This window comes from Lemur catta, chromosome 10 (genome assembly GCF_020740605.2).
Source record: "Lemur catta isolate mLemCat1 chromosome 10, mLemCat1.pri, whole genome shotgun sequence".
In the NCBI taxonomy this organism is placed as follows: Eukaryota; Metazoa; Chordata; class Mammalia; order Primates; family Lemuridae; genus Lemur; species Lemur catta.
Window position 1 is genome coordinate 38,110,115 of NC_059137.1, and position 15,283 is coordinate 38,125,397.

General features: G+C 46.7%; 1 protein-coding gene across 1 annotated transcript in view; it reads left to right on the top strand.

Moving 5' to 3' along the window:
* The window catches only part of B4GALT1 (beta-1,4-galactosyltransferase 1), a 51,071-nt gene extending 36,792 nt beyond the window's left edge, over positions 1–14,279 (top strand). Inside the window, exons 3-6 of the mRNA XM_045562983.1 lie at positions 5,726–5,913; positions 8,436–8,558; positions 11,063–11,167; positions 11,351–14,279. Coding sequence (XP_045418939.1) covers positions 5,726–5,913; positions 8,436–8,558; positions 11,063–11,167; positions 11,351–11,483 — 549 coding nt within the window. The 3' untranslated portion in view covers positions 11,484–14,279. The remainder of the gene's footprint in view (positions 1–5,725; positions 5,914–8,435; positions 8,559–11,062; positions 11,168–11,350) is intronic.
* Positions 14,280–15,283: the final 1,004 nt, after the last annotated feature.

Here is a 15,283-nt window from a genome sequence, read left to right on the forward strand (position 1 = left end):
CACACGCCCCAGATCAACCTAGAGCCAGGGCCCTGCTGGTCAAGGGGAAGCCACGTGAATAAAATAAGCCCACGAGTGTGTCATCCTTGGGCCTTGGGGTCTCCCAGGCAAGGCCAGGGCCTCTGTGGGCTCACTGGGAGATGCCAGCGTTGCTGGAAGCCAGCCTGTGGTGCAGAGGTCCGAGGGACTCTCCCTCTTTAGCTTCAGCCACAGTCGAGCTCATACTTTATGCATATCAACCGTTGTGTCCTGCTTTTTTTCTTAAATCCTATATCATCTGCATCTTCCATGTTATTTCATTGTCTTCATACTCATTATTTTCCATGCCTTCATAGTAGTTGATCATGTAGTTCTGTCATAATTAACATCCTTTTCTCTGTTAGAAGGTGTTTAGATAATCTCTACTTTTTCACAAGTGTAAATAATACCATAATGAACATCTTTGAATCTGAAGTTTATTCTGTGTTGGCTTCTTCCACACTTAGGATCATCTCCCCAGGCTAGATTTTCAGATGCAGGATTATGGGTTCAAAATATTTTTTTACACATTTTTAATAGTCCTTAATACAAATGGCCAAATTGCTTTCCAAAAGAGAAGGCTTTATTTTCACAAGTATTTTTCTCCAGCTTGTATCTTAAACATCCTGAAAGTGCTTAGTGCCACCTTCTTGATGTCTTCTACAGAAAACCAACATCACAGTGCCTTGGGCCCTGGAAGAGGCAGGCAGCCTGCTGGGGTGTAAAACCGTCTCTGTGCTCACCTCACCTAGAATCCCTGCTGGGCTGTTTTAGGAGCTCAGTTCTCTCTGAAGGCGACTTTAGGGCCTCCATCCAATCTGGGCTCCTGTGTGGCAGGGGTCAAGGATGTGCTCGCTCTTGAGAGTGACTACTGTGGCCAACAGAGAACCACCCCTCAGCCTGGTCCCTGGCCCTGAAGGGCCGTTTTCTCTCACTCAGCGGATGAAGAATTTAAGTCTCAGATCCAAGTTTTGTTGAGAGCTCCACTGTCTGAGCTATTATAGTTCAAAACTAGAGCCCAGCTGCTGTGAACTCATGGGTGAGTGAGTATTAGCCCTCCACAAACTCAGCATTTGTGTAATCCCAGGCTCTTCCCAGTAATTCTTTGGGGATCACTTCCCAGCCTGTCCACTGTCCCAGATCCAGACTTAGGCTGCATAAATGCCCTGTCAGAGCTTCTTTGCTGCTCGTCTGTTACCACTTTCCCGCAACTCGCTCAGCCTAGCTCCTTCTCTTGATGGCTGAGTGGGCACAGATGAGTGCAGAGGGTGTTTCAGCAAACATTGCCACTGGCTGCAGACCTGCCCCTGGGTCTGTGGTGTTAAGAGCCTGGGGGTAACTGCGTGCCTGGTAGGGTGGGGGGTGGCTTTGTGATAGGCCACAGTGCATGTATGGGAGCCCTAGTGTCTCTCCCATCACATAGAAATTTTGATCCATCGAGAGTCTTGGCTTTGGGTGGATGTTTCCAGCCTCGTTACTGCTGTGTCCTTTGGTGGAGGAGAGGCCAGGTATGGCCAGTCCCTAAGCCATCACGATCTGGGACGTGTCTGTTGGAGTACACACGTGGACCTGGTATCCAGGGAAGGCAGGGTAGGGCACGGAACAGACCTTCCAGAGACTGCTAGGACAAGGGGGGATATGGCTTTCTGTCATTGGTCATCTGAGCCCTATTGTAATCAGGGGAAGGCCACTCTCACCTTCCTTAACCACATATTTAGCATTTTCCTAGGGATTGGACCAGTCTCTGGTACCTGTCCTGAACCCTCCCACAAAGGCTGCCTGCACGTGCAATGCACATGCCCAGGGAGCAGGTGAGGAATGAAATGGGAAGTGGAGCCTCTGCCTTTAGCCCTTGGGGGGAGGCATTCTCTACTTAACCACCATTATTGCCTAGGCCTGTCTCTCACTGGAATCGAACAATAGCTTCCTAACCGGTCTCCCTGCCTTCACTTGGTTGGGGCACAAATCCCTCCTTGATATGCAAAACATAGTTTAAGACTCCCTTGGCCTAAATATTAATAAAAGATAAAGCCTAAGTACCTTAGCAAGCACCTAACCCTCTCTGCCCTGCCTGCCCGCCCCCCCCCCAACAATTTGGCCCACTTCTGCCTTCTGGCCTCACCCATTCTGAAGTTCCTCAAATGTTTTCTTTTCCCCACAGACTTTACAAATGTGCTCTCTGTGCGTGCCTTTCTTTGCTCCTACAACTGTCCTCTCTCCCGCCACTGCCTCTGCAGTCTGGGTCTGGTCCCATTCTACCTGCTTTCTCTGGTCCCCCTCCTGCAACGACCTTTGCCCAGTCATTTTGGGATCATATGTACTTTTTGGCCTCTCTTCTTCCTGTCTTCTTCCTCTAAGAGCAGTCAGTTGCCCTAGAAGGAAGTGATAACTATAACCCTTATTTGCCAACCAAAATGAAGCCCACAAAGGGACACCTGCATCTAGCATGCCAGCTCCTCTTCACCAAGTGTGAGTTCCCACACATTTCACAGGTCTCTGAAGGGCTCTTTGCTTTCTTTTGCTGCTAGAGACTCTAAATGCATAAGCCACAGGCTAACGCACTTGAGTCTTGACCCTTTTTAGAAAGTCCGCCTCCATCAGAGAAGCAGGATTTGGGAGGAGTCTTGAAGCTGATTGGGAAGGACACGGGAAACACTACAGAAGGCAGAGTTTCTGGGTTGGATCCCTGGGAGACATTTTGAAAAGTCTGAGTGGTCAAGATAGATGGGAAAACCTATTCCTATAATATTAATAATTACAGTAGCTGACACTTATTGCCAGACAGTGTGCTAAGGTTTTTTCATGCATTGTCTCATTTAGTACATCTCATTTGTTATCTGCATGACTCAAAAGCAGAAACTGAGGCCTGGATGTGTGATTTGCCCAAACTCACATAGCTAATAAATAAAGAAGCTGACATTCCTGGGATAAAAATGCATGTACCTGTCACGATAGTGTATTTGGCCTGGCCTGACAATGCTTGATCAATGTTTACTTGAGTGAATGAAGTGTCAGATGCACTGGAGGAATGTGCTCAGGGAGGAGGGACAGGAAGGAGGGCTGGGTGTCCTGCCACCTCCTGTTAGTGGTGGGGATTGGTAGGCTTGCCAGGGCCTGTCTTTCTTATCAAGAAAGGTGAGTGCCCAGGTGTTATGGCATTTCACCCAAAGAAGCCTAGAAAAGGCTGACTTTTCTGTAATCCCAGGGGAGAAAGAGGAAGACATGATTTCCTCATCCACCGTTCTGTTGGTCTGGTGTTCCCAGGGGTCCTGACAGGTCATGTCACCTGTTGAAGTGTACCAGGCTGTTCCCTTCTCCCTGGATCACACAGATGAGGCCAGGCTGGCAGCAGGGCTGGGAGGAATGATGTGTAGTTTAGGTTATTTTGGAAAACTGCCTGGCCAGTTCTAAGTGTGGGCCAGACACTGGGTGCCTTACCAAGTTGGAAGAGCTGTGGCACCACCTGTGGTCAAAGAGGTAGAACCAGGTCTGCTTCTTGGGCTTTTCCTCCAGGCTGCCATTGTTCATGGGCCTTGGCTCCAGAGGTGCCCATTTATGGTTCCAAATTTCCAGTTCCTGGAGAGGAAAAATGCTTAGTTTAATCTCAGGCATCCAATTGATCAAATAGTCAGGGCCAGCAGGCCAGATCTTGTGGTACAGACATGGCCACCAAGAGCCCCCTGTGCCAGTTACTGGGGAGTGACCTAGAGATGGGAGCATTGGCATGAGCGGGAAGCCTCCCTCCGGGTATCTGCTACACAGGTATAAAAAGGCTTTGTTGGAACACCTTTCTTTACTTTTTGGAAAAGTGTTCAATGGGGCAGAATATGTTTGAAATGTAAGCCTGGGTTGGGGTGAAAGTTGTTACAGGATTGTCAAGGTGATTAAATGAAATGCCGTACATGTAAAAACACTTATCTCATGCCTGATACATGATATCCCCCCAATGAATATTAATGGTATATTGTGATAATAATTCTAACAACTGCACAGTTTTTATATGCAGTTTCTAAACTTTGAACTTCTTTGAACCCATGATGCAGAATCCTAAATCAACTCTTAGCCAGTGGGACAGCCAAGGAACACAGGGTGCCTTTGGGCACAGCCTTCTTTTACCACACATGGTTAGAAGGTGTTGGTGGAGGGAGGGGTAAAGAAAGGAGCTCCTGTGTGTAAAATGTGTCCTTAATCATTTACTATTCTCTTGGCTGCTTTTTCTGATCTCCTGGCACCTGTCTTTGTCTCAGTGGTTTGCTTCCCTGCGACCCCCGGCTGAGGCTGGGTGGCTGCGGCGCGTCCATGTGCTCTGTACGCACACAGGCAGCCTTGTGTGGAGTGTCAGTTTCCAGTCCTCTTTCGGGGGCGTGGAGAGAGGACTTTGCGTGCCCCACTTTTGAGATTATGTACTGATTGCAGGCCCTTGTGGAACGCTTTTCCCTAAAGTAGAGGGTCCTGATCTTGTTCATCCCAGACGTGGGGAAGAGCACTAAGTGAAGAACCCAAAGGTATTGGGCCTTAGTTTGTTTCTTCATGGTGCTATTGCAAGGATCCTGGTCAGGATGAGAGCAGGTGTGCAGAAGGGCTTTGTGACTGCTGAGAGTGAGAGGCAGCAGTGTCGATGCCGGGGCTTCCTCACTAACGTGGGGCTGTGGAAATTGGTAAGAGCGGAGTCCTCTGTGCTGACCCCTGAGGGGCTCTTTGGTTGGAGCTTCCCAGAAGGGGTTGCCATCTGCCATTGTACGTTGAAACCCATCCTTCCATCTATTCATTGATTCATTCATCAATCATTCATTTATTCAGCCAGCCAGCAATTATGTACTGAGCTCTTACTGTATGATGGGCAGTGTTCAAGGAACTGAGTGAATAAAAACCAAAAATTCTTAGCCTTCATTGAACTTGCATTCTAGTGGGGGAGACTGAAAGTAAACAAGATAAATAAATAAAATATGCAAGGCCTTTGCACCAGCAGACTTGGTGCTTGGGGACCCAGGGTTTGTCACCCTGAAATAGGTGTCCCTCTTCTCTATTGCACACACTATTTCTATCATGGTGTTAACCACACTGCTTCCCACCCTACACTGTGAGCACCATGAGTGCAGAGATTGAGTTGGCTTCACCATATTTCTCTGGTGCCTGGTTAGGGCCTGAAAGACACATGGAAGGCACACAATGTGGTAATCAAACCGTGGTCAACTATATAAAGAGGGTAGAAGTGAAAAGTCCCACAGGTACCCACTAATGTCACCAGTTTCCTGGGTACCTTTCCTGGAATTAGTCTATTTTATAGTGTGTGTGTATATATATATATATGTAAATGACATATATATATGTATATATCTTTCCTTTTAGACCTTCTTTAATTTTTGTTAACAGCTCTGTTCCATTGTATGGATGTACCATAACTTATTGAATCAGTTCCTAGTGACACTTATGATGTTACTTGCAATCTTTTGCTATGATGAACACTCCACAGTGAACAATGTTGTTCATAGTCATTCATACACATGCAAGTCCTTCTGTAGGATAAACCCCTTGAAGTGGGATTACTGACTTAGAGGGTATCACACTCTGATTTGTAAAGTGGGGACAAAGAAATGAGGCCCAAGAGTTGACTAATGACCATATATGTAGTGGACAAGTTACCAGTCCCTGTGAACGTTCTGCCCAAGGCCTTCAGGCATCTGATATTTTTTTGTTTCTGTACCAGGCCGGAGAATCTATGTTCAATCGTGCTAAACTCCTCAACATCGGCTTTCGAGAGGCCCTGAAGGACTATGACTACAACTGCTTTGTGTTTAGTGACGTGGACCTCATTCCAATGGATGACCATAACGCCTACAGGTGTTTTCCACAGCCAAGGCACATTTCTGTCGCAATGGATAAGTTTGGATTTAGGTAAGAGGTGTTCAGCCAGAGTCTGCAGTAAACATGTTTCTCTCGGATGTTGCCTGGGAAATGCAGTTCCTTCAGCTCAGGAGTGTCTGTTTAGGCTCTGGAGGAGAATGCCTCATTTGAGAAATGGGTGCTCTTTAAGCCTTAAGTCAGTTATTATTTGAGAAGGAAAGATGGGTCCAGAAATGCAGGTAGTCTCTGCACATACAGACAGGAGCAGGTTATAATGTTTTGGAAGGCTCCCATCTTTAGGCTCTAAACACATACTGTATTTTCTTGCTTTGTTCTTTCCCCTGCCCCACACAGTTGGGGAAACAAATTGGAATAACTTTTCGCCCTCTGAATTCTTGAGCTTGGATACCTTAGCAGATGTTCCTTGGCACTTTAAGAAGGGACATGATTCTCTTTCCCAGTAGAACACAGACTTCTGCTTAAATGCAGAGCCCAAACACTTCCATCGAAATGCCCCTAGTGAAGAGGCCACCCCAGATGCCGTACTAGGGTATAATCCAAAGCCTGTTGTTGTAGGTGGGAAAGGGCCTTGTAGTCCATTGTATCAGACTCTTTTTATCTTCATTTCTTCCTACCCTCTCTTGCTGGGGGCATGAGGGCGATGATGTGAATATAGATGTGTCTGAAGTCCTTCCCCCAGATCAAAGGTATTCAGGCCCTAAACTTTCTGTCTTAAAGGGAGAAAAATTTGAATGTAATATCACTTTTATTTATTTATTTTATTTATTTTTTGAGACAGAGTCTCAAATCTGTTGCCCAGGCTAGAGTGCCGTGACGTCAGCCTAGCTCACAGCAAACTCAAACTCCTTGGGCTTAAGAAATCCTACTGCCTCAGCCTCCCCGAGTAGCTGGGACTACAGGCATGTGCCACCATGCTTGGCTAATTTTTCTATATATATTTTTAGCTGTCCATATAATTTCTTTCTATTTTTAGTAGAGAGAGGGGTCTCACTCTTGCTCAGCCTGGTCTCGAACTCCTGAGCTCAAACAATCCGCCCTCCTTGGCCTCCCAGAGTGCTAGGATTACAGGCGTGAGCCACTGCGCCCAGCCTAACATCACTTTTACACTCTTCAGAAATCACTTTGCCCTTCTGTCTTCCCTCCCTCCCTATTTGTATAGCTTCTTCTTTTCGAAATACGCAGGTCCATACCCTGACCCCTCTCAATTCCTGCCTTGGAGCCTGGTGGTGAACCCGGATGGGGCCCAAGTGGTCATCTGATTCCTTGCCACAGCACCATGTTTGTTTCACAGACAGCCAGTCAGGTTTGGGGATGGGGCAGGTAGTTGAGAAAGGAGCTGGGACAGCAAAATCAAATCTTGTGAATTTTGCATGTACTTCCCCCTTGAAGTGGCTAAGAAGTTAGTTCTGTAAAGACACTGATTATCAAAAAACCTCAATGGCCTGGCCACCTTTGGTTCAGACCCTCACGTTAAAAGTGTGGACAGTAGCATGGGGTGTGCCAAAAAGTGAATGACTCAGCACTAAAGTGAGGACACCTAATTACAACAGGTTCAGTGAAGCAGGCCTCCAGGGGTCTTTGCTTGTGGATACTTGCAGTCAGAATTCCCAAATGCATTTGAAAATAATAATTGCATCTTTATTTTCATATGCTCTATATGGTTTGGCTGACTTCCCCCTCAAAGTCTGAGTTAGAGTGTTCCTTAATTTATGTGATGGGTTTTGGTCTCTTTGGATTCCAGTAAGAGCATGAGTGTGGTTTAGAGTCACACTGAGGATCAACACAAAACTGCAGCCCTTCCTTAGAGAACCCACAGGGAGGCCTTGGGGCATGTCCTGATTATTGACATTTCTCATTAGCACTTATTCTGTGTTCCTCAGGAGTTGACAAGTCATAACTATTGAGATATTGAAATGCAAAAATTTTTGGAAGGGTGAGAACCCAGGTGCCATACTACTTGCTTGGAAATATATAAAAATAGGTTCACCATTATGCATTTTGTTTAGTCAGGATAAAGCAGAAATTCCAAAGAAAATTTTATTTTAGCAAGTTTCCAGAAATGCTGCCTCAACTATTAGGGTCAGTGTTCAAGCCAAAGAATGAAAAGCTAGAATGGTAAATAGGATAGGAGGTGGGGCTGGGGGGGAGGGTCCAAGACAGTGGGCATAGGGAGACTAAAACAATCTCAGATGCCAGGACCTCCTGCATAAGGACTTCATTTGCAGGAGGAGGGCACAGGGGAAGCAGATGCCTCAGCCACTCTGGAAGAGCTGGGCTCATGCCTGTTCTTGTTACTGACTGATTTTCTAGATAACTGTAGAAACAGCTCTGTATTCTTGGAAAGAAGATTCTACTTTTGATATCTGTGTCTTTAAGATAACCTGAGCCGTGATATAAAAGCAAAACAAGAAAAACCTTCATAAATCCCCCATCAAAATATTCCAGAGAATAAAGAATAACTTTAAAAGTGTGTATGTTTTCAGTAAGCTTTGTTTTGGAGATTTTAAGACTTAACTAACCACTGGTCCTGTGTGTATGTGTTTCTCCCCCAGCTTGCCTTATGTTCAGTATTTTGGAGGTGTGTCTGCTCTAAGTAAACAACAGTTTCTCAGGATCAACGGATTTCCTAATAATTACTGGGGCTGGGGAGGAGAAGATGATGACATTTTTAACAGGTAATGATCACAACTGAGATCTCTTTCTCCATTGTCAACTTTCATGTTCAGTTTTTGAATCAGTGAGTGCTTGGTTATTTTGCAAGGATTGACAGTCCCCACTCAGCTCAAATTCTTAGCTGTGTCTTCCTGTAGGTCCTGAAAAGGGTCTTTAGGAAAATGAGCTTCTGATATTTTTGGATTAGCTTTGGAAAATGTAAAATGGGAACCAAGTGAAGGGATGAGTTTACTTTGACTTGCCGTGTGCCATTTCATACTGAAGGAGTAAATATATGTTCTTTGTAAAAATTCAGCATCTCATTGTGAGCCCCTTTCAGCATAAAACAAGTTTCCTTGGGAAACTTTCTGCACAGAAACTTTATGTTATATTTCTATTCTGGAGTATTAGTGGGGTTTTCTTTGTTGTTTGTTTGTTTGTCTTTGACACAAGGTCTCGCTGTGTTGCCCAGGCTGATTTTGAACTCCTGGCCTCAGGTGATCCTCCAACCTCAGTCTCCTGGGTAGCTGGGACTACAGGTGTTTCCCACCATGCACAGCTTATTTTGAAGTCATTTTAACATAGACAAAACAGGGTAATGAAGACCCATCTGGCCCTAACAACCATCATGCCATGGCCAATCCTGCCCCATCCATATCCTAGGGCTCTTTTTAAGCTGGTAAACCATTATCATTTAGGTTGTCTTTACAGGTGGTAAAAACAATCTATCAGTGGCATTTGAGTTTTGGTTTTGGTTTTCTTGTGTGCGTGTGTGTGACAGTCTTGCTCTGTTGCCCTGGGTAGAGTGCAGTGGCATTATCGTAGCTCACTGCAATCTCAAACTCCGCCTGAGCTCAAGTAGTCCTCTTGCCTCAGCCTCCTGAATAGCTGGGACTACAGGCTCTCACCATGTGCCCAGCTAATTTTTCTATTTATATTAGAGATGAGGTCTCGCTCTTGCTTAGCCTGGTCTCAGAACTTCTGAGCTCAAGCAATCCTCTGGCCTCAGCCTCCCAGAGTTTATCAGTGGCATTTGAAACCACGTTGTTCTGCTCAGTCCTCTCTGGAAATGGAGGCTTCAACCCCACCAGGTGTCGAAAAGAAGCACCTTCTTCCTCTGCGAACCAGTCTGAACTTGTCACTGAGTTTTATATCAGAACACACCCTTGTGCAGCCTTTCGTAACTGGAGTACATTTATTTGCTAAATTAACAGGAGTCTGTCAGAGCAACACCTAAGTCATTCAGGGTTACCATTGTGTGAGAACTTGACATAGACCCAAGTCTTTAATATAGGCCTCGAATAGAATATAGGCCATGTTCTATTAATTTTAGAACATGCAGGTTGGTTATCAAGCATGCATGCGCTTATTGAGCATCTGCTGCATGTAGAGCACTGTGCCAGGCAGGCCCAACGAGGCAGACACTGAAAACCTGAACACAGAGTCCAGACAGAAGCAAACCTGCTTCCACAGATCCACCCCTGGGCAAACACTTTGGACCTGTATGATAGTGTGCAGGGTTGATAGGAGGCCCCAGCCCTGAATGGTCAGCATGGCTCGGGAGCCAGGGGGCATCGAGGACAGAGACGCTAAGGCCTGGAAGGATGGGAGATGTGTGAGCAACTGTCTTGAAAGAGAAAAGACCTAACATTTATCGTGACCTACTTACCATATGCCAGGCACCAGGATCAACACTCGGGGGAGGCAAGGCCAGGAACCTTGAAGTCATCCGAGATCAACCAGTCCTGCCTCTTAACCAACTGTGTTATTTCTGCTATTGGGGCTTTAATTTTGATCCTCATTCCTTTTCCCTGAACCAACACAGAATCTTCCACCCTGTTCTGGCTGCCTCTAGTCTTGTTCTCTGCCCTCCATGCTAATACTACTTATACAGAGAGACTTCCCCGTGGTCAAAAGCTTGTGGGGGAACGCTACACGTTATATCCCTTTCAGACTCTGGCACTGCTGGGTGCTATGACAGGGCCTTGCTCTTCTTTTCAGCCTCATCACCTGCCACTTCCCACCCCAGACCCTTGTTACCAGTCCCCAGAAATTTATGTTTCTCCCTGAGGGCACCATGCTTGCTGTCACCTCCATGTCCCTGTGCGTGTGCTGTCCCGGCCACCCAGGGTGCTCTGGCAGACACCTGTTCATCCTCACAGGTGGCTGTGTCCAGTCGGCTCTGGCAGAGTTGGCTGCTCCTTCCTCCGTGCCCCCAGCCCCATCTTCCTCTCCTCACCTCCGTCCCGGCACCAAAGGCTTTATGTTCTGTGCACCGACCCTGTGAGTTTTGTGAGGGCAGACACCCCAGTGCCTGGCACATGGTAGGCAACACCACAAACTGCAGAACCGGTTGTAAAAGGACATGGAGTAGGAGTGTGAGTTTTAACCAGTGTTGTGCTGTGCTAGGTTCTGGCATGATGCTGGGTGTGGGCCGAGTGAGAACCCAAAGCAGGATGGTGTAGGGTAACAGTCTTGCAGCTGGGACTATCTCTGTGACAATGACTTTTCCCCTTACTCTTTGCAGATTGGTTTTTAGAGGCATGTCTATATCTCGCCCAAATGCTGTGGTCGGGAGGTGTCGCATGATTCGCCACACAAGAGACAAGAAAAACGAACCCAATCCTCAGAGGTACATTCTACGTTTATTCTTATTCCTTCGTTCCCCTCTAGGATGGGGAAGGCAGGCTGCAGAAAGGAGGCTCTGGAGAAGGCTCTGTGCCTCAAGGGAAACTGGGAGGCAGGGGAGTATGTTTAATGATTTCTTTTTAGGATTTTTGTTTTGACACCATCCCTTTGTACGTTTTCCTTCTAGGTTTGACCGAATTGCGCACACAAAGGAGACAATGCTCTCTGATGGTTTGAACTCACTCACCTACGAGGTATTGGATATACAGAGATACCCATTGTATACCCAAATCACAGTGGACATCGGGACACCAAGCTAGCGTTTTGGTACGCGAATAAGAGACCTGAAAATAGCCAGGGACCTTTGCTATGTGTCTCTGCCAATCTGCTGGGCTGGTCCCTCATTTTTACCAATCTGAGTGACAGGTCCCCTTCGCTCATCATTCAGATGCCTTTCCAGATGACCGGGACAATTGAGATATTTTGCCCCCAACTTGGCTCGGCATGTGACTTCTTAGCTCTACGAGGCTTTTGTCATTATAGAAACTGTCAGCCTTTGCGGGGGCATTCTTGGTGTGTTCACAGTGTCACCCCAAAGAGTCAGAACTGTACACAGCCCAAAATTTGGTGACTGTGGGACTCATTTCCAGTGATAATACTGCTAAATTGTTGTGAAATAGGACAGAATTTCTCTAAATTATGGTGTTCTCAGTACTGAATGAAAAATCGGAGAGTGCTGCTGAAATTGGATTGGTGTGATATTTTTTTGATTATCATATTTTAACAGAAAAACACACAATTTCAGTTATTTCATGCCCCCCCCAACTTCTTTCAGTGGTATGCAACTATTACAATCACTGTGTGTGTGTGTGTGTGTGTGTCTGTCTGTCTTAGCAAAAGAATTTTAGAACTTGAGCCTTGGACCTTTTGTCCTGCTAATGTGTGAATTCCAAGGCAACTTTAGCCAACAGAGCAAAAGCCTTGGGTATTCCCACATTCAGTGGTCTCTCTCCAGACTGTCTGATTTCTGAATGTAAAGATTTTTTTTTAATAGCAGTTTATAGTGTTTTAAAGAAAGAACAAATTGAGTTCTAATTATGATCTAGCTTGATTTTGTGTTGATCCAAATTTGCATAGCTGTTTAGCGTTAAGTCATGACAATTTATTTTTCTTGGGCATGCTATGTAAACTTGAATTTCCTATGTATTTTTATTGTGGTATTTTAAATATAGGGAGGGGATTGAGCATTTTTTTAGGGAAAAATAATAATGTATGCTGTAGTGGCCACACATAGGCCTATGATTTAGCTGGCAGGCCAGGTTTTATGAAGAGCAAAATCACTTTCTGGGTCCCTTGACAGGCAGGGCCTTCCAGTCAGCATTATCCTGCCAGACCTCTGGGACAGAGACCTGGGAGACACAAGCCTCTGCAGGACTCCCCCTCTCCCCAGGTGGGCAGGGTGGAGGGAACCTCAACCTCCTTGGACCGACCCCTCAGGGCCCTAGGCTGTGGGGTTGTAAATAACAGCAATCAGGTTGTTTACCAGCCCTTCATACCTCCCTGGGTGGAGGGAACCTCCTTTCTGGCAGCTGGGGCCACCTCCCTGGGAAGCTCTGCCAGCCACACTCCCCGGCCCACACTGCATTACCAGTTCTCCTTCTTCCTCCTTCCTTGCTTGCCCTGCCTTTCTCCTTCCTCTCCCATTTTGTTCCTTTGTCTCTTGCCTGTTCCCTAAAACTTGACTGTGGCACTCAGGGTCAAACAGACTATTCATTCTCCAGCATGAATGTGCCTTTTAATTAGCGATCTAGAAGGAAGTTCAGTGGAACCCACACCCCAACTCCCTCCCAAGAACTCTGGTGCCTAAAGCTTCCCATTCCACCTCAGGTTTGTAGCAGGTGCTCCTACCCCAGTGAGGCTCACCCACGGGGATGTCTTTCATAAGCCCACCTCTGCTGGGAGACGTTGAGCCGTCTGGGGTGAGATGGCACGAGGCACTTCCTTTGCTGAGTGTCTTTGCCGGGTCCAGCCTGGGCTGAGGTCCTGAGATTCCGCTGCCTAGTCGCAGGGTTGAGCCCTCTGCTCATGGCAGACCCCAACCACTGCCCTCCTGGGCACCAGCCCTCCGTGTGGAGGCTGGGCTGGTGCCAGGCCCCAGTCTTATCTGTGCCTTTAATGCTTCCAGCATCTCACATGGTAACTTGGTTCTCTTTCCAAAAGCCTTTGTATTGGTTAACAATTATTTTCTACTGCAGAAGCAGCTGGGCTATGCAAAAAGTATTTCTCTGTCAGTTCCCCACTCCATAATAAGGATGTTATTAAAACCAGGAATGACTGCACTGAGACAGGGTTTTGGGAAATGCAAAGAATAAAGGCCTCTGTCCCCAGATTCTGACTTTTCCAAAGTGCCTTACAAGAAAGGAGACAAATGCCCTGAGTGGTAACTTCTTTGTTACTTACTTTACTCTTAAAATAAAATTCTACCTTTTCTTTCTTTTTTTCATTATGTTTTTGTTCATGTCAAGTATTTGGCTCATTCTCAGAACCAAGGGAAATACCGCCTCACCCGTTCCCCCCATTTGCTGACCTTTTAGTGCTCTCGGGGGGGCCAAGGCACGTTAGGCCTGGACACTTGCCTGGTCCACAAGGTGCTGCGGGCCCTCTTTCCTCACTGGGGGCTGCCAGGGCTGCGGGTTCGGGGAGCATTTCTTTCTCTTGGGAGTTATGACCATGATGTTGTCATGTGCTGTGCCTTTCTTTGTTTCTGTCCATGCCATTGCTTGTGACGCTGTGTGAAGTGCCCTTTGGGAAAGATCAGAGGACAGAGGTGGCACAGGAGGGTAAAGACAATGTTGCACTGGCCCTCAGCCTGGGCAGGGTCTCTGCTGACCGCTGGGCTGGGCCTGGGGGGCCCCACACAGCCAAGATGACAGCTTTCGTGTTCTACAGACCTGTTGTGCTATGTATTTTGATTTCCTGTGTATGCAAATGTGTGTATTTACCATTGTGTGTTGGGGGGGGGGGTCTGACCTTGGTGTTCAAAACAAAAGTGTATTTTTGCCTTTAAAATCCAGTAATATAACGTCAATAAATGACCCTATCTTTGTAACCAGAAATCATTTCTCTTTGCTTTGTTCAAGGGGTATCATGGTTGTGGGGAGGGGTCAGGTAGGGTTGTGGCTGTAGCTGGGACAACAGGCATGTACCACCATGCCTGGCTATGGTTGTGACCTGTACTGACAGGGCTGTCTCCTGGGGCGTGCTCTACATAGTACACAAGCCTCCCTGGAATCAGATATTTCCCCATCTGGAACTCATTTTCCTTATCTGTGAAATGGGAATGGTAACACATGGAGAATTTTTTGAGGCTCAAAAGAGATGCTATATCTAAAACAATGACTGATGCCTCACAGGCTCACAGATACTCACTACATAGTAGCTACTGCCATTTCAAAGTAGAATTTTTATCCCTAGCAGTTCTCTGGCTACATTTTGCTTTTTTTTTTTTTTTTTTTTACTATTGCAGAGGATGGTTTTTAACAATTGCCAAGATGGTTCAGATATAGATCTCAGAGCCATTTGTACAAGGTGCTCACAGTGTAACTTAAATGGAATTATTCAAAACAAAGTTTCTTGTCAGTTTCAGGAAATTTAACCAGATGCTCTTTAGAGTCCTAGTTGTTATCTAGGCCCTTACGAGCCCCAGGCATCTCCTTGGTAGCCCTGGGTCAGGCGCCAGCAGCCTGTCACATGCTGGTTGGATTGAATTGGCACTCACAGAAATGGGCCAGAGGAAACCAGTGTGCGGGAAAGGTGCCGTCCAGGTGAGGGGCCCTGCTAGCATGAAGCTGTGAAGGCAGGAATCACCTGGGAAATCGGGGCAGGCAGGCCAGCCCCTGTAGCCATTCCAGGGCCATCCGGCTGCCTCCATCCATCCATGTGACTGCTGGAGGGATCCCGGGTGGCCTCAGGCCTGAGCAGAGGTGGCCCAGGGTTCAGATCTGACCTTCAAACAGGATGACTCTGGTCCTTGGGACAAAGTGCTGCCTTAAAGCATCTGACAAAAAACCAAAGTGTTTTTACTTCTCTTCTCACACACCGCTACTCTCAGCACTTCACT